Source organism: Thermobia domestica, chromosome 15, assembly GCF_964235325.1.
Source record: "Thermobia domestica chromosome 15, izTheDome1.hap1.1, whole genome shotgun sequence".
In the NCBI taxonomy this organism is placed as follows: domain Eukaryota; kingdom Metazoa; phylum Arthropoda; class Insecta; order Zygentoma; family Lepismatidae; genus Thermobia; species Thermobia domestica.
The window spans coordinates 75,478,878-75,503,939 of NC_137468.1; the positions used below are offsets into that span (position 1 = coordinate 75,478,878).

The following is a 25,062-nucleotide window of genomic DNA, read 5'->3' on the forward strand; positions in this document are numbered from 1 at the left end:
CCGAGCTCTTCCACACCTATAGTTTCAGACTACGATGGACTATGCATACTAACTTGTAAATGATTTGTAAAGGCACTCTTATTTATTGTGCTTAATATTTAATGTATTGTTAACTATACTATTCATCGTTCGCGGATTCCTTCCTCCGCAGATCCAGACAATCATATTTCATCTCTTAGAATTCTACAACAACAACAACAACAACAATAATAATAATAATAATAATAATAATAATAATAATAATAATAATAATAATAATAATAATAATAATAATAATAATAATAATAATAATAATAATAGTAGTAGTAGTAGTAGTAGTAGTAGTAGTAGTAGTAGTAGTAACTTCCTGACACTAGAATACTCTTCTTTTAGTTTTCCTACCGTAAAAACTTATGGAGAAAATTTTTATGAAGACAATTTTGTGCTAGTTCGTAAAAAATCCTGCTTACATCTAACAAGCACTGTGTGAAAATACTCTTATAATTGTTCGTTACCTTCGATGATTGCACATTTCTTTATCTTGCCGAGAAATTTTCCATCTTCTGCATAAGTTTTACCTTTAAAAGAAGAGAATTTTAATGCAAGGAAATTACATTATCATATTAAGTATTTGGCCACATAGCTGTTTACATGCACAAGAAACGGTGTAAGATAAAATTCTAAAAAGTGAAATGAACTGCCCACATCTGCTGAAGAAGATGTCAGAACACCGAAACAGTACATTGAATACGCAGTAAATAAGAGAGTTATCTTTACAAATTATAAGCATGTGTCAAATCATATTCTTAAATAATTATACGGGAAATAAGTTTCCTCTTAAGAAATCTTTGATTATAACCAATGTTTACTAGAACCCCTTACGCTGACCTTCCTAATTTGGCTGCTTATCTGTGGAACATATAGGCATAGCCAAATTCCCTTACCGCTCTTTACGTTGGTAACTTGTTTAAACTGACTTTTTCTGAGTAAGTATGACCAAAATCTATCACTATAACTATCATTTTAATGCATACTTTCGTAATTATATGCATTAATATTTAAATTAATTTCTCTATACATACTTACAGGCATTGCTTGATATTGATACTGGTGTGGAACATATACAGGCTGAGGATACATCATTGGGTAGGCAGCCTGGGGTTGGGGGAATGCATATGATTCTGGAGCTGCAGTGAAAAATGCCATACCATTCTGGTATGTGTATGGGACGCCATTGTGATAAAACACAGTATTGCTCGGTACTGCGGGAGGAGCCTCGTAAGTTCTGCTGTAGGGCTGCTGCAAAAAAAGCATTAATTACTCTTTGAACATAAAATTCATTATACCATTACCCTTACACATATACAGTTGATTATCAAAATAATGGAAACACCTTACCAAAATTCAAATTAACTGATTAATACGGCGTGAGACAACCGTTAGTGGGCAGACAGATCTAATTCTTCACGAAATGGAGGCATGTCATGAATTGTTGCCAGAGGAATATTATATAATTCTTCATCCAGTGCAACATTTAATTCTGTCAGCGAGGATGGAAAGGATACCTGCTCCAGCTTCTGGGCTCCAGAACAGACCACGGTGTTCAATAATGTTGAAGTCTGGAGATTGGGTGAGCCAGGGCAGAGTTGGTAATTCAGACCGATGTTCATAAAACAATACCTCAATTGCTCCAGGAGTATGAATTGGCGCAATGTTAACTTGGAATATTGCGTTAATGGCCGGAATCAACATCTGGATGCAAGCTCTTAAGACTAACGTAATCATGGGCAGTCATGCATTCTGTGAAAGTAATCACATGACTCACGGAATACCAGGAAATTACGAACCATGGTATTGCAGAGCTGCCGCCATGTTTCATGGTAGAGAGAAAACAGTTCAGAACATAAGTTTTTTGGACTAAACCATTAAAACACAGCCAATTGATGGAAGTAAAGTGAAAAATGACTTATCGGTCCACATTACATGTTTCCACTCTTCGGTGGTACATTCTGCACATTTTCGGTACCATTTTCTCCGCTAAAGCTAAATCGTTATTGGCAGTGATCAGCGGCTTGGTCACTGCAACCCGACCGCGAATGTTCAGGATATGCAACTCACGTCGAATTGTAATCGTAGCAATGCGCTGTTTGAGGCGCTGATTTAAATCCGGAGTAATTTTTGCCACATTCACTCTACGGTCCTTGTTGACAATCCTCTTCAATGTTCAGAAATCCCGGCTACTGAATATTCTCTTCCATCCACTATTATTCATTGCTAATGTTGTTCTTAATATCTATAGGCTATCATAACCTTGGACAGTTACAAGCGACACACGTAACACTAGCCACATTAGATATACTATGCCGACTAACCGCGCACCTACATTTGAAACACAGATATGTTTCCATTTTGTATCACCACCGTTTGCCCGCTTCAACACATACCTCTGTTCTACCCCGCCTCATGTATTACACAGAGATCGTCTACACACATCTTACGAACTACAAGTGTTTCTATTTAGATAATCATCTGTAGGTCTTGGATATAATAATTCGAATTACAGCAAATACATAATTACAGCACTATACTTACGATGTTTCGCAATGACTAGGTTTCGTAAGTCAAATATAAATTATAAAAAAATATGATCATACATGTATAGGAACTGTCATGTGAGACGAGTGACCTCTGTAGTATTAATTTTTTATTGTTATTTATTTTTTCTCTTCTCGCAACACATTCATAGCTCGAAACATGTTTCTATTAAATCAGTTTTCAGTTCTTAGATTTTTTATTCATTACTCTGAAAATGTTCGCATAATACTGTGCCACATACTACTATTCAAACATTTCACTGATCAAATGATCAACAGTGAAACATGGAGAAGACATTGGTTAGAGCTTATATTTAAAGGTACTATACCCCCAGCGTTTGCCTGATTTTGAAAAAGCAGGCAGGGTGTTCGGCCGCCGTAGCTGAACCCAGGATATTCCCATTGCAAAGTAAGAACTATACCAGTCCATGTACTCCTACCTGGTGATTATTTCATGATTACTAAAGTCTTGTTCTTATTTTCGGAGGTCAAACCAAACAAATTTGTTACTGATATTTTTCATTCACTGAAATACTAATAGAGGTAAACTCACGTTATTTATTCATTTTTATTTATTTATTTACTTAACAATCACCAGATACAGCTCAGAGGCCATTTTATACTGGATATCCAACAACAACAAAGGAAAGGATTTGGGAAGGTGTCGGCCAGGGCCTGTTTAGAAGGTACCATCCCGTATTTGCCTGGTAGGACTGAGGAAAACCCTGGAAAACCTGTCAGGATGGTCGGCAGCGGGAATCGAACCCACGACCTCCCGAATGCGAAGCCAACGCTCTACCACTTGAGCTATACATTTTCCTAAATTAAATCTAATTTTCTTTTGGTTCTACCAGAAATGGTTAAACCACTGCATTCTCAACAATAATGAAATGTAGACTTGGATACTTATCAAGCATCAGTGAGAACGATTGTACCTTATTTATTTATTTTTTTTTTTTTAACCTAACATTATTATAAAACTAACAGTCTTCTAATCATATCTGTTGCCCAAGTTTCTCAATTTTTTTTCAGAGAGCAATGTTCCAAATTCCACTGTACATTTTCCTACATTAACCTATTATTTCGCAAAATGAGAACATTTTCGTTTACGAAACATACCTGCTTCTTAATGGCTGGTGCTATGTTCAACTTCCTTTCCTTCAATGTAATGCAATCAGACTGTTAAAATAAAAATAAAACAAAGTTAGAACTCGCTCTACAAATCGCAATATTAAGTAAACACAAAATAAATATGATTTTTTAAATTTGTTTTAATTAGAAACAATATTAGTTTTGGCAACATTACTCGTAACTACGAACAGTTTAAGGATGACAGGAAAATGCCGCAAGTACTTTTGTTGCAATTAAATTGTGTCTAACAAGTAAACCTTACGTTTGGGTGAATCGAGTTGCTGACTGAGACACATATGAAAAATTAGTACTAAATGTAGTCAGTATTTCAGGGAAGTTGTAGGTGCGAAGCTCCAGGGGTTTACGAGATATAGCTACCAGAACATCACATGGAAGTACAGAATAGTCTTCATACAGTTGGAGGTAAAAGCCCTGTAAGACCTCTTGTAACGACAAAAGGTGAATAACAAATATATGGGTACATATTACGACTAGGAGGAAGTCATATAGTAAGGGTATATCTGACGGCGGCCATCTTGAAATCCGCCATTTTGAATTAAGGTTAAGTTTTTAAAATAGGAATAGGGTCATGTGATACATGATTTAAGGCGCAAATTTAATCAGAAGAACAATGGTGACGTTAATTTTGATTTACGCGCAATTGGTAAAAAGTTACAGGGAAATTAAATATTGTTGCACCATATGTATTAGTCCTTTACCCCACCTTGTAAATTTTGTGTTAATGATAATAATTAAATAAAAAGCAGGTGGATAAATATTAGGTCTATGGTAAGAGTTGCCTTGATGGCGACCATGTTGAAATCCGCCATGTTGAATCAGACAAAAGTTTTAAACAAAACGCATAACATTGACATCTTATTAATAGCAAATTTTACCATAAATCCAATGGTATAACCATTTTTGCTTTATCATTAACCAGCATTTGTTATCGCATAAAAAACTTGCTAATTTAAGGAAAAATGATATACCATAGACCTAATATTTATCCACCTGCTTTTTATTTAATTATTATCATTAACAAAATTTACAAGGTGGGGTAAAGGACTAATACATATGGTGCAACAATATTTAATTTCCCTGTAACTTTTTACCAATTGCGCGTAAATCAAAATTAACGTCACCATTGTTCTTCTGATTAAATTTGCGCCTTAAATCATGTATCACATGACCCTATTCCTATTTTAAAAACTTAACCTTAATTCAAAATGGCGGATTTCAAGATGGCCGCCGTCAGATATACCCTTACTATATGACTTCCTCCTAGTCGTAATATGTACCCATATATTTGTTATTCACCTTTTGTCGTTACAAGAGGTCTTACAGGGCTTTTACCTCCAACTGTATGAAGACTATTCTGTACTTCCATGTGATGTTCTGGTAGCTGTATCTCTTAAACCCCTGGAGCTTCGCACCTACAACTTCACTGAAATACTGACCACATTTAGTACTACTTTCTCATATGTGTCTCAGTCAGCAACTCGATTCACCCAAACGTAAGGTTTACTTGTAAGATGTTTTAATTTATGAAATACTAACATTGAAATCTACTTAAGCATTCATATTATTAATTTATTCGCATACGTTTCGAAGACTACTTAATAAATAAATAACTGCAAAAAGGTTTTTTATTATTATTATTATTTCATCGGATAACGGACATTGGAGTTCAAAAATTTTACAACAGGAAGCAATATCCCATATTTTATTGAAATAATTTGAGTTCAGCTATGATTTTTAGATTATGGTCGTAGAATTAAAATGGTGAGTTTCTTATCCACAAGACTTAAACAGGAGAAAACGATTGTAAGACACGGAATTTCATCAACTCTTCAAGTGATTTATTCGAGCATAAATTTCAGTTGTGTTTTGTTGTTAACGAAGTTTATTTTTTATTTCTTCCCTTAGAACTATAAATTTACTATTGTCGGCACAAGCGTGGGACGTAAAACTTATTTATTTATATAAATTTACCATTATGAAAGTCCACGAATGAACACGCATTGATGACGATAATAAGCAGTAATTGAAACGTATAGGAATAACTTAATAATACCCGTGCTTAAGTGGAGTTCAAAGGTAGTATTTCATTAATATACATCCTACCAGTTCATTTACTATTTTTTAAAATTTAGTGTTCATAACAATATCTCCCAATAGAATAGATATTAATTCTCTATTATATTTCTACTTCGTTTCAGGAATCACAATAATGCATTTTTGTTGCACTACGCAGAAAAGATCATACACTTTTGCCTTTGCTGTTCTAATATGTATAGTATGACCTTGTTTTCTGATCATGATTGCACGATATTGCTGCAAACACTTTCTTCAATAAAAGCAGAGCACTTGTTATTTAATGAACTGATGGGATGCTTATCTAATAATGAAAGAAACAAATCTTGAACTCACTTAAGCACCCGTCTTATAGAGTAAGTTCAAAGTTTGTTTCTTCTACGAATAGGAATGATACAGGTATTTTAAGTCCATGAATCAACGTAAACATTCCTTAAGACTCTTCGTTAAGCTCAGAACTACTTTTTTTTCCTTTCAGTTAATAACATCAAGACAGTGAAGAATATCAAAATGTAACAAGTAAGCCAGAAAGTATCTACAAAACGATATTAAATAAATTAACAACTGTTTCCAAACATTTTCTTTTAGTCCACAAATTTGGGCGCAGTTTATGACGTCATAATTGCTGGGTACCCAAATTTATACTCTATACGAAAAGTCTTGAAACGATTATAACTTCTTGTGGAATGAGCTGAACTCAATTTCAACAACAAATGGGAAGAGACATTCAACGTATTGACGTGCAGTGCGACTTGCCACTAATAGTTATTGCACTGATAGAATATGATGCAAGAAACGAGTAAGAGAAAAAGGAAAAGCAAATGAATGGAACAGCGGTGACTCAATAATACGAATGTCAATATTATTGATCCGTTTTCAGTCTTGCATTACGTTATTTTAAGGATTGTTTTAATTTTTGCTAATTGATGTTAATCAACAAAATCGCACCAAAAAATCACTGAATTCGTTGTCAATTAATAGCAAAGTTGGCTGGTTTAAACCATGGTTTAAAAAAAGCTTTAAATCGTATGAACTTCATGGTGACGTTGCCACATATCAAACCATCTGCACTGGTTTTATCTCCTTTTCACCTTTTAATCGAGGCGTCCCATGTTCGATTCTCGGTCGAACCACAACCCTTCTTTCAAGTGTAAACCAGGTAAGCGGTTCGGATGTCACTTTAAGCGAAAATCTTCTTACCTCGGTATTACATAAGGATGTTAAACCTAAACATACGAAACGAAACCAAATTGTATGCCTAAATGCTTGTTTTATAACGAAGCCAAGGCTGCCTAAATATATTGATAGAAATTGGCAAAATTTATCGACCACCTACGTAGCTTCCAACATTAGCTTGGATTGGACTTTCAGTTTTAATTTAATTCAATGATATCTACATACTAAATTTGTAATTTAATACCTCAGTTTTAGCGTACTGATTACGATATGTTGACCATAAAATTTTACATGCAAGGAATTTTTCCGTTATTGCTTTGCATTTAAAGTAATAACAGGATTTTCCCAATAGATAAGGCGGGAGTTTCCCGATTTATATATAATTTTGTGTAATAGTTTCATTTGTGCAACTGTTTGCCATTTTGTCCTTCTGAAATGACTCTTGACAATTATATTAACAAGTATGTAAAGATCAGTACAACGTAGACTCGTCGCATTTGTGGCCAATTAGTCCCGGTTTCGAGTCCAAATGGAGGGCAATTTCTCTTGGATGTAAGCCGAGAAGCGGTTTGGATTCCGCTTTAAGCTTATGTGACCCCTTCCAGCACAACCCCGTTGTTGCATAATAACAAAAAGGTGAAAAAAAATCTGTCCATATGTAATATAAATAGAGAAAATTATTTAAACAAAAACAGTTTAAAGTTTTTTTTTGTTTTTTCAATAAAAAATCGCGCTGAACTATATAATGGATGTGAGTTAATGTTGCCGTAATTACCTGATCATAACGAATTTCACCAACACAGAATGTCATTTTCCTATTGTTACTTGAAGTCATTCCTACTTTTATCGTTTATCTACTGCAAAAATAATTACACCAACTGAAACTTATTCGATATATTTCTCTTTTAGCTAGAGTAAATCTGACGATCTCCTTGTGTCAATGCATCTCCTTTTATTGTCGGCTACAGTTAGGGTTGCAAGGACTGGACTGCACAGATCATACCTAAAAATACTTTTATGAATACTACAGAAAGTCACTGAGCCTATGTCGCTCCTCTTCCAATTGTTCTGTGAATAGATGCAACAGTTACATTTTGAAGAAATAAACAGCCTTAAATGTGGTAAATATTACTCTAAGTATAGCCTGAAAAGCAGTAAGCTTTTAGCGCATGGGTGAACTTGGTGTCCCAAATCTTAGGGTATGGGTAGCAGCGCATCTCGACTAACGTCATTTGACAGCTAAAAGTCGAAGCTAGGATTTAGGATTGAGATTTCTGGGTTTTCGGCATCAATGGTCATTTAGCCCGTCACGTATGAGGGATGACGTCTCTCGGTGAGCACACTATCCGGGGAAAGGGAGTTGAGTTGATTTTAGTTTAGCGTCCCTTTCAGCAGCGAGGCTATATGAGACGTGGACCTACTGATTAACGTGGAATCCGAACCACATGAGCTCCCGCCGGGAAGCCGGGGAAAGGGAAGGAAGCGGGCTGGAACCTATAAGTTAGGTACCAACCCGGCATTTGCCTGGTGTGAATGAGGAAAACTCAGGAAAACCTCATTCAGGATGGCTGGCCTAAAAATGCTTTTTATACTTTTTCGACCGAGTGCCCCCACCGGGAACCGAACCCGGAGGCGCTCGCACCGAAGGAGAAAGTGTTAGCGACTATGCTACGCGGAGCCACAAAAGCTGATCCTAGTAGATGTGTAAACAAATACTGAAATTCTTATAATCAGACTTAAACTATTACGCCGTGAAGATTAGTGAACTTCCTTGCTACGCACGTCCGTGAAGAAAATTGTACTGTTTAGGGATAAGACACGTTATTAAAAGTAATATTCAAAAGATAGTTCAATCGTTTTCGTTCTGGAAATTTCATGTCCAAGATGCTCGTCGCAATGGGCAAAGAAATCATTGAAACAGTGAATGATATTCTGCCAAAAGTCGAGCAACACCGGGATGTAAACAGAAATAATATCGCCAATGACTACACATCCATCACTAAAGAGTATTAAACCATTTGAAGAACGCTGGCTACAAAAAGAAGCTAGAGATTTGGATAAAACAAGAGTTGACTCAAAATATTGATCGATTGGATTGCTATCTGCGAATCTTTATTTAAACGTAAGTAATCAATTCATGCCATTTCTGAAGCGATTAATCGCAACTGAGAAAAAGTGGATAATCTACAACCACAATGTGCGAAAAAGATCATGGTCGAAGCAAGAAGCAGCTTCACAACTTGTGGCAAAGCTCACACTGACGCCCAAAAAGTTCTGCTGTTCATTTGGTGGAATTGGAAGTGCGTCGTGCATCACGAGCTGCTGCTGCCGCGGGGCACAACGATAGACTCGGACCTGCACTGTCAACATTTAGCGTAACTACGCCTATCAATTCATGACCACAAAGGGCATCCTATACTACGCTGACAACGGCCAATCGCATACATCTTTAACGACCCGTTAGAAATTAAGACGACTTGGCTGGGAGGTATTAATGCATCCATCGTATAATCCAGACTTGGTACACCAGCCGACTATCATTCATTTCGGTCTCTCCGGAACTCCCTGAATGGTATTAAGTTAGTTTTAAGAGGCCTCTGAAAACTACGCGTCACAATTTTTTGACCAGAAACCAGAGAAGTTCTATAGCGACGGGAATATGGTGCTGCCATAAAGTTATTTTTAAATAACAATAAATGTACTGCCATAAAGTTATTTTTAAATAACAATAAATGTATTCTCAATTTGGATCTCCAAAGGTTCAATACTTTCTAGACAACCTGATAGTTTATAATTTTTCTGACAGTGAAGGATACCCTTTGCTACTGGCTACGTTGCTTGAAAGTATTTTACGTACTTCCACTTTAATACTCTCTAAAACAGAAACAGAGTTTAGTGTGGAAATATGGTGCAAATTCCAACTACATAGCTTTCAGAAAAAAATAAATAAATAAAATTAAAAAATCTTACGTCTGTTTTCAAAACAACACGATTGATTGGATAATAAAGCCTTTAAACTGGGTTAAGAATCAGTTATATGATCCATTCTTTGAAAGTCAGTTAACGTGGCTGAAGAACAGTAGTCTGGAAAAGTGACTAAAAGCAAACGACCAGATATTTACTACTTGCCAAATATTCGAAATCATCACGGCACGGTACAGCAATTATTTGATTTCAGAACGGCTTACAACTCTGTTAGGAGTGAAACATTGTACAATATCCTTACAGAACTTAGTGTATCAAAACAGCTAGTAAGATGTGCTTAAAAAAAAAACCAAAGTGAAGTTTGAATAGCGAAATACTTGTCAACGAGCTTTCACATTGTGAATGGCCTGAAACAAGAAGATGCGTTGTCGCCCTTATTAAATTCTGTTCTGGAATACGCTATAAAGAAAATCAAAGATAGTAACAAGGGACCAGAGACGAATAATACTCACCAGGTTATGACTTATTCTGATTGTGTCAATGTATGCGGGCAATACAAAGAAACGCAGATGTTTTACTAAACGACTGCAGGGACATGGGTATACAAGTAAATGCAGAGAGAAATGCATGGAAAGTCACCATGGCCGAATACTGGAAATTATAGATACGTTAAAATATTAAGTAATATTTTCAACAGAATGGACACTTTCAAATAGCTAGGATCAACATTAACAGACCAAAACCATGTCCATAAAGATAATGTCGACTGGAAGCAAGGAATTGGTGTTATTATACAGTTCAAACTCTTTTGTCTAGAATTTGAAGGTTGAAGTATATAAAAAGATAATAATTCCTGTTGTGCTGTACGGTTACGAAACAGGGTCGCTTGCTTTGAGGGAAGAAAGCTGACTGGAAATATTTGAAAATAAAATCTTGAAATGAACATTTGAACCCAAGAGGAGCGGAAATAGAGAATGGAGGAAACTCCATGCAGAGGAACAGCATAATTTATACAGTTTTCCTAAGGTGGGAAGGTCATGTAGCCAGGAAGGAAAAAAAGTAGGAACGCTTGCAAAATTTTAACTGGAATAAAACCATTAGGAAGACTTAGGCATAGATGGGAAGACAATATTAAAATGTATCTCGCAGAAATAGAAATACAACGAGGAAATTGGATCTAGTTGGTTAAGGACAGAAGTTAATGGACAGCTTTTGAGAATGCGCAGTTAAATCTAAGTCATACAAGCCACAGAGTTCGTTAAGTAGTTAGTTATACCCAAGTAAGAAATAAAACAAATGAACTTTGTAAAATCTTGCACCATATTTTTAGAATAAATATTTATAATATGTAACACCTGTCCATCTTTCGAGCTTCATCCAACGATACAAGTCTGAAGTTATCTGCATGTAAATTATTTTAGTCATCCACAAAATTCTATAGAATCATTCAGCTCTAAATCCTTAGTCTGAACGGCGCTACCACAAGATCTCACCAGAAAGAATTCCATTAAAATGCCAAACTGAATTATTTCCAAGAGATTGTGTGGGCCAGAAATTAGAACAAAATGCAAAGAAAATAAATTAGACAATTTATTGACACTTTTAATGTTAATTTCTCAAAACTATGTCCTTCTGACACCGAACTCTTCAACTTAGTATTCTGGATAAGACTTCTGTGCTTCTAATCAGGGGCGTCATTTCACACTTCGCTTGAGGGGGGCAAGAGCACCACAGACATAAGATTTTTACGTTTTGTACTAGTATATTAGTAGACAATCGATTAAAGTATATGTATTCCTCAAACTCTGGGGGGGGGGGAACAATTGCCCCCTCCTGCCCTCCCTAAATGACGCCCCTGCTTCTAATGTTTAATCAATACTCACCTCACGCTGTAAACGTTTAGCTTCTTCCTCCGTTTCGAAGGTAACAAATCCATACCCTTTCGATACACCAGCTCGATCACTAATTATCTTCGTAGCCTTGACGTTTCCGTAAGCTGAAAAGAGTTGTGCTAATTCGGATTCTGTTGTGTTCGCAGAAATTCCACCAACAAAAATGCGGTTAGGAACCAGAGTACCATATTTGGGTGCATTATTTATGTTGATAGATGATGCTGGTGAGGAGGAGGTGGTAGATGCCTCTGTTGTACTTGCAGATGACTGAAAATAAAAGCACAATACCAATATTATACACTAAAGTGCAATATTCTTTTGTTTCTGCTTTCATTTGACACACGCTCAAATCACTGATCGATTAAACACTGGGAGTTTAACGTTTTCAGGACGAACGGTTCACGAGTTGAGCCACCAGTTTAAACCTCCATAGCTCGGCTCCTAAATAACCTAAAGGGAAGATTTAGGTGTATATCTCTTCAGGAAGACTGAAACTTTCCAACGGTATGCATTTCATTTACATCAAGAGTCCCGAAGCGGAAGGTTAGGGGTGAAATTTGGATGTTTTTAGTTCTCCCTCAGCATTTGGGAGAGGGGAAAACTTGTCCCTAATTGTCACAGAGACATAAGCCATACCTCACTAGAAAGCTTATGGGACAAGATTCCAACGAGTTAACTTTTGTGCTTCTAATGCCCAACCCATAAAAGAAGAAAGTCAAAAAAGTCGGGAAAAAATAAACTTTTTCGAAGTTTGTGGGTCTATGGCAACAGGTGTTATTTGTTGTACGCAAAGGGAACACAAAAGTTACCTCGTTGGAATCTGTATCCCTTGAGCTTTGCAATGAAGTATGCTCATATCTCTGTGACAATTAGGAGCATCGCAAGCCAACGTCAGAGTAGACGATAATCCATCGAAAATATATAGAATAGCTCACGTAGGTAGGATGTTCCGAATATTTTGCTCCGTTGTTATACGCCCTTCATTTTTTTGTACAGTAGTTACCAGTGCTTGGCATATATGTGAGAACATTCTTTTTCTTGCGAACAAAAAGTGTTGCCGAAGTCCCACAAACTTCGAAGTTTTTTTTTTTTTTTTCATTTTTTAATTTTTTTCTTCTTTTACGGGTTGGACACAGCTTGGACACGGAGCGCACAAAAGTTACCTCGTTTGAATCTGTGTTCCGTAAGATTTCTAACGAGATAAGGTTCATATTTCTGTGACAGGGGCGTTGCTAGGGCTACCAACGTCAGGATAGACCAACATATATTTTGAAAAAATATGTACAGGGTGATTCTCATAGGAAACACGTTCGGAACTTTATATTGAACTTTTGCCTTTTTTTAAATACATAATTGTACCCAATGGCCGGCGTACTTGTGAAAATATTTCTTCCCGCGTACAAGTAACAGTGTTGCCAGCCTCTCACAAATTTCCCAATTTTTTAGAAATCTTTTTCTTCTACGGGTTTGGCACGGGGGGGGGGGGGAGCCACAAAAGTTAACATGTTAGAGCCTGTGTTCCATAAACTTTACAACGAGGTCTAGTTCTTGTCACTATGACAAATAGAAAGGGTACTACGGCCGCCAACGTAAAGGTCTACGATTTTCGTAAAATCCCTGTCCGTCCTGAAAAGGTCAATTGGGACGTAAGCGGCGAGGCTATTTGTTCCGCCTGCTCAAATCATGTTTTCGTAAGAACTTATTGAGCGTAGAACGCATTAAAAATATATCAAATTATTCACCTAGTAATGTTCCTTGTCAATTTTTCTCTAATATTTCAAGAAACGCTCGACTATTTAAATACAGAGGTACACAATGGCCAACTTTTATTTTACAACACGATCTTATTTTTTTTCTTTCTTTTGATTTAATAATGGTTGCTTATGAATACTGCGTAAAATGTTTTGATACTTTTCGTCGTCTACCTTTCCCAAGTTATAGATCGCTATTATTACTTTTTCCTAACAATAGACATATACAGGGTGCTTCAAAACAACACCGACACGTTTGGGAGGTGATTCCTGTCACCAAGATAAGACAAAAAGTATTGACCAACCTGGATGCACAAATGATTCTTTTCGGAGTTATAGGCTGCAGAAAACATGAAAGAATGAACTTTAAATGTCCATAGCTTCAAAACTATGGGACCTACCGTAGTCGGGTCAGAACTTCACTAAGGAAGTAATATGTGCCCTATCCAAAAATCCATGTTTCAGAATCCTAAGGTACTCACGCAACAATTTTTATAGAGGGAATTTGGCTACGAGCATATAATTTGAAGTACTCACCAACTAGTATATTGTTAACTATTCCAACGGGGAAATGACCATCGACATTTAAGACGAAAATTCTTTTGTGTGCGCGTCTGTTTTTCCCCCGACAATAGAGGCGTATGTAGAGGGGTCCAATCCCCTCTCCGAAACTTTTTTTTTTTTTTTTTTTAACATTTTATAACTTTAGGCAAAATGTATGTATTCTAAGCGTATATGTATTTCGTGCTGCAAGCTAGTTCCGATTTTTCAAAAATATGCAACTGGCAAAAATCAGTAACTTTCGTATATATATATATATATATATATATATATATATATATATAATGTTTATAAACGTTGCTGTATTTTTTCCTAATGCTTGTGAAACATTGTTTGGGACTGAAATAGGTTAACGAGTGGGATTAATTCAAAATTCAATCCCAATACTTTCATTTAAATGGCCCAATTAACATTTAATATTAATTCCTAATGTTTTCTCTTCAATTCGCGACCTGTATTATACGAGAAGAAAGATTAAAAAAAAAAAATCAACAAAAATTATTTTTTAAAAAGATAATTTTTCCCCTCCCCCACCCTGTTCAGGGGTCTACAGTAATTTGTGCAAATGTACTGAATCCTATATTGGCATTACAAACATCATCATTTCAACCGAAGTTAAGAGGATATCAGCGACGCTAACAAGAATAAACTTCCAGCCTCTCCAAACATCTGCAGGATACGGGACATAACATAGGGCACATCATGGTTTTATACCCATGTTCCAATAATACAAGAAGAAATATTTTTGAGTTTCTTTTTGTTGTCAGGACTGAAGGACCTAAACTCAACTTTGGTAACGGCAATCTAGATCACAGATGGAACAATATAATCAACATCTCAAGTAAAACATAAAATTTATGGAAAATGTTTATTTATACTTGTTACAGATCATTTCCAGTTTACCTAACTTCACCTTTACGAAGATTATCAATCTTCTTAAGGAATCTAAATAGGCTTCAATGGATGTTTTCAGAGGATATTTCCATTACTTCGAAAATTTGGTTGAGTTGAATTGATTTTAGGTTAGCCTCCCTTTCAGCAGCGAGGCTATATGAGACGTGGACCGACTGATTAACGTGGAATCCGAACCACATGAGCTCCCACCGGGAATCGAACTCTGTCTCCCACATCTACTTCGAAAATTGGATTTGGACACATTGCCCTTGCTTTGAGTTGACTTGTGAATTGAAAATTATTTCACAAATTCACACCTGATGCCAACAAAAATGTGGAACTAGCTTTCAGAAGAAATCTCATTGACAAACTACATAAGCCAAAGCAAGTGTTCAACCATCTTAGTCCTTAAAATTCACAAAATTTGTGAAGTGTAAAATCTGTCAGTGGAATTAATGATTAGAACAGCCAGAAATAAATTAAGGGACAATAACATATAGCATAAATTAAAGACATTGTGGAATTCCGCATAAATTATTAATGAGGATGGTGTTTCTGTAAGATCAGTGAATCGACAGGAAATACAGGAACAATTGCTAACGACAATCAAAATCTCAATTAAGTCTCTGCATAATTTGCACTAATTGTTCTTTGAAAGAAGCAAAACTTACAATACGAGATTTAAAAAAAGTTACGATCCGGTGACACAGTAATAAAAATGGTGCTGATGACGTTCCCAGAGAGAAAGGAAATATTTAGTTGAAAAGGGCAAAAGGTGAGATCCTTGCATTACAGTTTCCATTAATAGAAAGTCCAATGAAAAAGTAATTAGAAAAAGCGAGAAAAGAAGTATATTAGAAATCAGAAAAAATAATACGACTCTATTACGAAATTGAATTCTGGAAAAGTGGTAGACAAGATTGTAAAACAGAAAAGAAAAGAAAACAACTCTTGCGTCAGGACGAAAATATTGACAGCGAACAGTAGTGTTATAATTTTTTTTTTTAAATTTCCAAAAAGGCCTGATAGTGACGGAACAATACTTATACAGTAAGAAAAAAAAAAAACTATTACTATTGAATACAAACTAATTGGAGTTACGGGGCCGCGATGGCTCAGCAGTAAAGCGCTTACCTCGGGCGCGGGGGTCCCTGGTTCGATTCCAGTTCCTACCAATGGGTTTTGTGAAGGACAAACACCGTGTAGGTTGGTTTTCTCGGGGTTCTCCCTTTTCCTCCCACTTTTGTCATTCTACTATTATCTCCTATCTCATTATGAACACCTCTTTTAGCTTTGATACATAATTACGGGAAGTTACAAATATAAGACTTACAAGATTGAAAAATGATTAGGACAGTCAGAAATAAAGTAAGTTATGTACAGATTCCTGAAATAGCAATTTTGAATTCTTAACATTTTTCTAGCAGAATAACTCACAAATTGATTGAAAAGCCCTGAATTAAAATTATGAAGCAAAAGAAGTCAAAACTTCTTTATTTCTTGGTGCTGGGGCACTTTCGTGGAACACGTTTCTAGTTTCGGAGTTCTTATTCGTTCGTAAGCAATCAGGCCTATCATTTTTCATTGATTGTACACAACTACCCGATTTTGAATTAAAGGCTATTGCGCACAATAAAGCATTTATTTGGAAAATTCACAGATATATATTAAAACCGAACCTAGCAGCAAAACCTTACACTAACTTCAGCGCTGAGCATTTTTATTTATACGTAAGAACTGATGGTTATAAACCATTGAGTTGCTGAATGTCAACAGTTTTTCATAATACTAAAAGAGAACTATTATTCGCATTACGAACCCGGATTCAAATATTTAACACTATCACTAACAATTTGTATTCATATTTATTGTTATTTGTTTTTGAAATTTAAAATGTCTATCACTGTTGTATACTGACTATCATGTATACTTTTATTAATTTTTGGCTCAATGTTAATACACGAGTAAAATTCTGGGACAATGTTTAGCAGAAGGGGTCCAGCTAATTTTTCTTAAAAATGTTACAATTTCGATAGTTTCTGTTCACATTAGGTTACTTTACGTTAGGTTAGTTTATGTTCGATTAGCCTATATTAGTGTAGGGATCCAGCATAATTTTCGAAAAAATGATAGAACTTCGCTTATTTCTATTAATATCAGTTTAGTTCAGATTAGTTTAAGTCAGTTTAGGTTAATTTATGATAGGTCTAAGTACTTGCATCTTCCATTTCTCCCGTCAATTTTGTATTTCTTACGTACTTCTGAAGCCCTTCTGCTAAACATGGACCAAGTTCTGTGATAAAAAATGTTTACATGAGATCACACTCTTATAATATACTGTTGTACTATATACAGACTGTATTACGATATGATACCCCTTTAAGTTTAATTAAAACATTACTTCGTGTTATTCTAGATTAGGAAACTATACATAAATTCATGATGAACTAAACATAAATATGACTTATTTATTTATATATATATACAGGATGCAGACATGCCATAAAACGATGCAAAATTACCAACCAACCTGTGGTAGGTGGCCACTGAAAAGCACTGACTATCTAACCCGCGTAACGGTAAGGCAAAGTAGTGAACCTACGCGGCAACCCATACGGAACAGGCGCGTGAGCGACGATGGGTATGTGCGTGAGCGAAAATAATGGAAACACATTTAGCCTATGTTACTAGATCCCTTACGTGTCCCAGTTTTATTGTTATGGATCATAACTTACTGCGCTGGCGTAGGAATTCAGTTGGCATTGGCTTCAGTATGGACTAAGTTTATTACATTGTGAAAAACCTACACTTTGCATTACTTTCTTAATATTATTACTGATGTCAGAGGTAAGATCCCTATTTTGATTTGATTACTCATACTCCTTTGAAGTATCATCAGATATTTCAGGTCAACTTTACAACACACGCAATTAAAAAATAAATAAATCGTAAGTTGCAAGTTACATTTCAACGTAAAGAAATTCAGTTGCCCGTGGCGGGAACAAAAAGCCTCAGAGCTGACGTCACCACTCATACAACAATTAAATATCTTAATTACAGGCTCATAATCCAAAAACATGGCGAACTATATACCATATATAAAAGCAAACAAACGTATGCTTATTTATGGATTTTTCACACATATCGCTACACAAATATACTTGGACTGTTAAATATACATATAGATTATACTTCTGAAATTGTTCTGTCATGTTGATACACAACCTTGAAACACGGAAGCTGCATATTCTGCAAAAAAAGAGCAGCATTGCTCATTACTCACATAAAAGCTTAAAACGCAACTAGAAGGGTAAGCTGTCCTAATTACAAAAACAAGGGGTTGCATTGTATTGTATAACTACATAATGATGTCACGCTTGCATTTTCTAACTTCCTCAAAGGAACGACAATATTTTGTTTGCAACAATTAAATAAAGTAAAAATTGTACCGGTATTCGTTTGTTGTTCTCGAAGCGTGTAGCTATGCCAACGATATTCTTTTTAAGAATGACGTCTTTGTTTCGTATGTCTCAAATTACAGCAACAAGTGCTTCGAAGTTAAGTATTCCTCAATTGATTATTATATGAGCATTAATCTACTTATATTTCTGTAATGTTATTAACTCATTACAATAATCCTGTCTCTCAAGCTATTTACAAGAACAAACATACCGTAAATGCACGAAAGAATGTAGGTTGAAACTTCTTCCTTAAAATTTTACGTAAATACAACACACATATCTCATTCTTATTTCAGATATCTGCATAGTATGACAACATATTATTTATGTATTATATTATTTTCTCATACACTTAACTCACCATTAGCAGTGATATTGGTAGGTTTCGTCAACCACCAGACCCCTACCCCACAACAAGATTCACTGCACGAATCTCGTCTGCTTTTCAGCAAATTTTATGTACTGAATTGTGGGAAGAAAATGGCGGAGATTTCACTATATAATTAATAATTCAGGATCAGTAACTTTTTAATAACTTAAGTGAGCAATGTATTCTTTAAAATACCAACGTATTTTAGAAAGTTAAAATGAATCTCTGGTGGAGATAATAAATATTTTAATAGTTAATTTGAAGTCTTTGGTCAGGGTATTGGTCTAAGACTTTACGAATTGTGCAGTCAAATAATGTAATCAGAGCGCTTTGATCGGTGTTATCAAATACACATCGACATCAAGCTGAAGTTGGTACAATAGTTTTCAAATACTTTATTATTATTATTATTATTATTATTATTATTATTATTATTATTATTATTATTATTATTATTATTATTATTATTATTATTATTATTATTATTATTATTATTATTGTAAACTTCGATATACAAAGTCAACATAGGAAGGGAGGTAGTGACCATTCATCTCCCAAAAGGGATGATTGCGACAAACAGAATGGTAGGCCCTAGCACCCAAAGCGCTTTAAATCTGTTTTGCCGCGAAAATCTGTAACGCATTTCACACGGAACATGGAAGACAGAAATTTCCAAAAAAATTGGGAGAGTCTTAATACAGAAAATATTCATTACTTCGTAAAATCAATGTACGTACAACCTGCCGACGAAAAGCAAAGATCTATTGCGTAGAAAATTTCTTAACCCCCCCCCCCCAAAAAAAAGAACATGGACAGCAAATTGCCTGATCGCAGCACTTCCCGAAACATATACTGCAGTGGAAATACATTTGGGAACACTCGATAGCAATTCACAAATCTCACATAAGAAATTAGAGTGATAAATATTAGTGCGTTGGCCAGTAGTTTTTATTTGATTCTGTGGTGATAGAAGCTGTGGTGATGTATTCATTGTTGGTAACTTCACATATACAGTACCTAAACATTCAATTGTGTGCAACTTTGGCGTGGGAGACCCGGGTTCGATTCCCGGCGGGAGCTCATGTGGTTCGGATTCCACGTTAATCAGTAGGTCCACGTCTCATATAGCCTCGCTGCTGAAAGGGACGCTAAACTGAAATCACTCAACACTCAATTGTGTGCAAAATTTCTCCTCGAGATGGCAACACGCAGCACTTAATTCACATTCAACAGGAGCTCTTAACGTGAAGCACATACCCATTTTAAATTGCCGCAACGCGCATGACTTCACGATAGGAGCAAGTGGATATTCGATAACAAAAATTAAAATGACATTAATGTGTCGCCTTTTCAGAAGAAGATAGCTGAATCAATTGAAGTAAGTTTTTAAATATATTCAACACCCGGCTTGTCGTGTTTATATCATTGCATTTTTATTCAAATGAGTATTGTAAGGCGGGACAAAGAAGGTCCAAATTGCATGTCAAAAGAAGAATATCTCATCAGCACTCACAAGGGAACATCTTATATGGATAGTAGCATTTCGCGCTCAAAGAGTGCACAATCGATAGAGGACTGAAAAAAAAAGGAGAAATCCAAATTTATACGTGCGGGCACCCAAAAACACACGAGATACAGAGGAAAGAAGGTGGAATAATTATGTGCAGATAGGAATGTAAAATAGATATTGACATAGTAATACCCACAAAAGGAGTAAAGTCATCAAAACGAGACTTGCACAACAGTATCGTAAGCAAACATTGTACCCACACACGTGCTCAATAACGTCAGAGGTAATGCAGTATTGCCAACTGAGCAAAAAATAAACTTTTTGCAATGGCACGGGGCACAAATGATAACATATATAAAATCTAATTATAATAAGTAACATAACTGTGAATTACGGATGGACAATGTTGCCAACTTGTGAAGATAGCCCTGTATGAAGTCCAAAGGTAGATGTAGAAGAGTACATACAGTACACGAGTATAACTCGTGGAAACCAAAATATGAGACCACTAATAAAAATAGAAGCACTGAAGTACAAAAATAATGGACGAAGCACAGTGTTGAAGCAGTGTTGCCAAAGTGGAAAATCAGAAAAGCATAAAAACACAGCACAAACGCCGAAATGATGCATGCTGTGGGATGACCTATCTCCGATCATAGTCGTGGTGGGCGTGTTTGACGTTCTACTCCCCCCACGTGACGAGGCTGTAGCGCCGCCCCTGTCTACTTTCGGACGATAGGTCACGATTATGTGGTTAGTTTTGTGTCAGGAATGTCTGGTGTAATTTGTACCAGTACTTTTGGACACACCATATATATATATATATATATATATATATATATAGAGAGAGAGAGAGAGAGAGAGAGAGAGATAGGTAGATAGATAGATAGTAATCTGCAAGTGGTCTAGTTGCGGAAATTTGTCAGCAAAAAGACCACTTTCCATTATCTACTTTTATGAAAGTGGCCTATATGCTGATTGAGGTGGTCTATTGGCGGAATCTTGGTGGTCTATTTGCTGACTTGAGAAATTTGTGGTCTAAATGCGTAATAAGGCTTGCCAACCTCTGTATTTTCTACAATATAACTATGCTCAGTAGATAGCCTCATTGCTTGCCAATCATGCGAGTTTACCGCTAGTCGGCAATACTTGCTTAGGTTTATCTGGGTAAATCCCATTTCAGGGGTAGACGTAACATATCATTTCCATCAGAATATATACTTCTTCTCTAAAAATTTCCACCTTACTAGTTCATCACATTTTATTTCTCACGCTAGTGACTACGCCTTCTACTCATTTGACATAGTTCTTATCATCTTAAGCCGCTAGGCGGTAAGAGTTAAATTCTTTTCAGGGGTACACATTTTATAAATGAAACCAAAAAAGTTATTTCGGTTTTTCACCCACCACCTTCTAACATCAATATGTCACCTAAGACGTATCTCGAAGATCAAAAATGACCCCCAAAAACCGACGTGCTTGCCAACGTTTCGGATGACTATGGATTCCATCGCGGTGGGCCGTGAAGCAAAGAAGGTATCAAGTGCATTTTGCACCTCTACTAGGAATTTGAACTGGCGTCCTCTAAGGTGATTGTCCAAAAAATGTAACAGATAATAATCTGAGGTGCAATGTCCGGGGAGTGTGGCGGATGCAATAGGGTTTCCAATCCAAGGCGTAGAATGGTGTCCCGGATCATCCTAGCCGCGTGGGGCTGAGCGTTGTCCTCTGGTTCTTTTGCGATTCAGAAGCGCTGGCTCCAGAGTTTTAAGTTTTTCTTGAACACGATTCAACTTCTTGTAACAGATCTCGATACATGATGCCGCGAGCAGTCCATCAAACACACAAGAAAACGTTCTTCGGTGCAGTGCTAGTTTCGGCTGTTTTGGAACCGGGTGCTAACCAATGATGAAGGTACCGTGGAGCTTCGTACAGGACCCACTTTTTATCACATGTCAACACCCTATCCAGAAATAGCCCCTTCTTCAGTCACGAAAACAAACAAACACATGTGTCTGCTCATGTTGCCATCTTTTCCGGAGTCAATTCATGTGGAACGCATCTCCCCAACTCGTAGTGCTTCCCAAGTTGATGGAGGTGCTGCTGAATGGTTTACCCACTTAGGGCCTACATTGAATTGTAGTTCCAGTACCTCGTATGTCTGGAAAACATTCTCCTGAATTGCTGGCTGACGATCTTCATTTTGTACATGTTTTCTGGCACGTTGTGCGTCTTTGAGTGTTTCGTCACCGTCCTTAAACTTGTTAAACCATCGCTGCACTGTCCGCGTAGTCACGACAATCTCACCAAAGGCCTGGTATATCTTCCGCCCCTCTGCAGCGGCGTTTGACCCGAGTTTGAGCTCGTACACCATACACGCACTTATGACGTTCTGTGGAGGTCCCATGCTCACTCTGTCCTTAAGCAAGTTCACGTTGTAAGTGAACTGCCACAACCAGGTAGTATGTTGGATATACCCACAACAACAACTGACCTTGGCATTATCTCCATCCGCATTCAACTCACGGTGTGGGAGCCAATTGAACACAAATCTCCACAAAGAGCGACATAATTTTCTTGGTTACCTTTATAATAAGTTGTCTTGGAAGCCCAAGCCCGTCAATACAGTTTTGTTAATATAGTCATCTTTTAATACTCTCAAAGTTATAAGACACTGATATTCTTGGATTACGATTTCTAAATGACGACAGTTTAAGTTAGTGAAACTTGTTTGTTTATTAATAATATGAATTAAAGATGCACTGATTTTTTAAATTGAGATAAGAAATTAACAGTGATGCTTATATAATTAGAAAACTCAAGTGCATTGCAACGTGCTACAATCACTCTCAAAAAATATGCATAATTCAAGTGCATTTCACATCATGATATTCATTTTAAACGTGTGACTATAAGAAATACTGTATTCAGAAATTTTGCTGTATTTTTTTAATGTAACATATTTATCAATATACATATTTAAGTTATGTAGAATTTATTACTTTTATAGAAAACATAAATTCAGATTTCTAATACAGTACTTTAATTCATTTTTCGTTAAATAGGTAAAGAACTCAACTATAGATGCTCAATGGTAAAGCGTTTATCTATGGTGCGTAAAGTCCCCGGTTCGATCCCGGTTTTCATTAAGTTCTTTTTGTGGTGGCAAACAGTGTGTGCATCGAAATTTCAAGGGGTTCTCCTGTTCTCTCTCGTCTTCATTCCACAATTTCGTTCACTATCATCATCACCGTCCCCCTTAATCTAGATGCATAACGTGAGACGTTAACTAAAGAAAACATTGTGTTCTTGGGTTCTCTCTTTCCTCCCATATTCTCCCTCTACACCCCTACGAGTAATCTATAATCTCGAACAAAACACAGACTGTTTTATAAAAATAGGAGACCTATGAAGTTGCCGTGGAAATATTTTATTTACAATCAGGAGGGATTCACTCCCTCATTATTGACATGTCGAAATAGAACAATGATACGTATGTAATTGTAGAACACTTATTTATTTGAACACCAGGGAAATGAGATAATTTCGATGTCTACTTTTCGATTGATTTTAAATTCACGTAGTAGGGATGATTGTGAAGCCTCAAATAATATGCACCATATTGAGTCAAATTTATTATTATTATTACGAAAGCTTATCCTGCAAAATTATTTTGAAGGTTTACAACGTTGTGTTGCTTTGATCCACCTTTCACCCATTTAGGGGGAATTTATCCTATACTAGAGGTAAAGCCATCGATTTATTCCTGAATGAACGCAAGTACTAAAGACTGTGAAGAATCCTAAAAGAAAATAGTAACTAAAGAACTTTTATCAAAATCGATTAACATTTATCCGATATCTTGGATTTTTTAAAAATATTCGGATGGGGTGTAATCTATCTCTTTATACTTCACTGATTTCAGCTCCTCCCAGAGAGGTTCAAAGAAAATATATGCCATATTGTGTCAACATTTTTTTTAAAACGAAAGTTATCCTAGAACATATTTATTTAAATGAGGTATAAATTCACCCTTCCATTCTTGGCAAATTTTTGTGGCGAACTGGGATATCATTGGAATCCCCTAAAAAAATTTACATTGTGTCTTCTCAAAATCGAATAATTATTAATAATATTAATATAATATATATGCAATTATTAATATATATACATTTATAACTAATGTAATGTACTGAACAAAAAGGAGAATGTCGTAAAATAAGCTACTAAATGTTTTATAAAATGAAGTATGTTACATTGTGTTTTTGCAGGGAAGAATTTGCTATTAATATTATTCCTAACATAAATATTTTGTTCAATGAACTAGCTTTCGTTCCTGTATACATTGAAACTGATGTAAGAATGTAACTACAGGAAATTTTACAGTAATTTATTCACGTAATAATCTACTTCTACACTTAAGGTTTATAAGATGTTCGTATTAATATACTTCTAAAACAACCACGTATATTATCTCTTTAAATTCGACAATAGATTATTGTATACACGACTCCAAAAGTGCATTACCACCTGCAATTCTCCCTTTCCTGCAATAGCAGGCAACCCAAAAAGCTCAGCGCTTGGGTTGGTTGCACATTCGAAAGGCGTTGGACCAAACCTTAATTTTGTTACAAATATATCAGTGTGGCAAACTGCAAATAAGAGAATAAAATAAATTGTTAAGACTTACCATTTTATTATCGTGATGGCAATGGATGACATAA

General features: G+C 36.0%; 1 protein-coding gene across 3 annotated transcripts in view; it reads right to left on the minus strand.

The window, feature by feature from the left end:
• Window positions 1-19,002, minus strand: part of LOC145671093 (uncharacterized) — a 58,648-nt gene extending 39,646 nt beyond the window's left edge. Inside the window, exons 1-4 of one of the 3 annotated variants that reach the window (XM_081739852.1) lie at window positions 18,820-19,002; window positions 11,783-12,058; window positions 3,693-3,752; window positions 1,066-1,278 (exon numbers count right to left, since the gene is read on the minus strand). In XM_081739852.1, the coding sequence (XP_081595978.1) occupies window positions 1,066-1,278; window positions 3,693-3,752; window positions 11,783-12,058; window positions 18,820-18,822 (552 nt within the window). In that variant the 5' untranslated portion in view covers window positions 18,823-19,002. Of the gene's footprint in view, window positions 1-1,065; window positions 1,279-3,692; window positions 3,753-11,782; window positions 12,059-18,280; window positions 18,403-18,819 lie in introns of those variants that run through there. The other 2 variants (XM_081739850.1, XM_081739851.1) reach the window with 2 other exon arrangements.
• Between the last annotated feature and the right edge of the window lie 6,060 nt (window positions 19,003-25,062).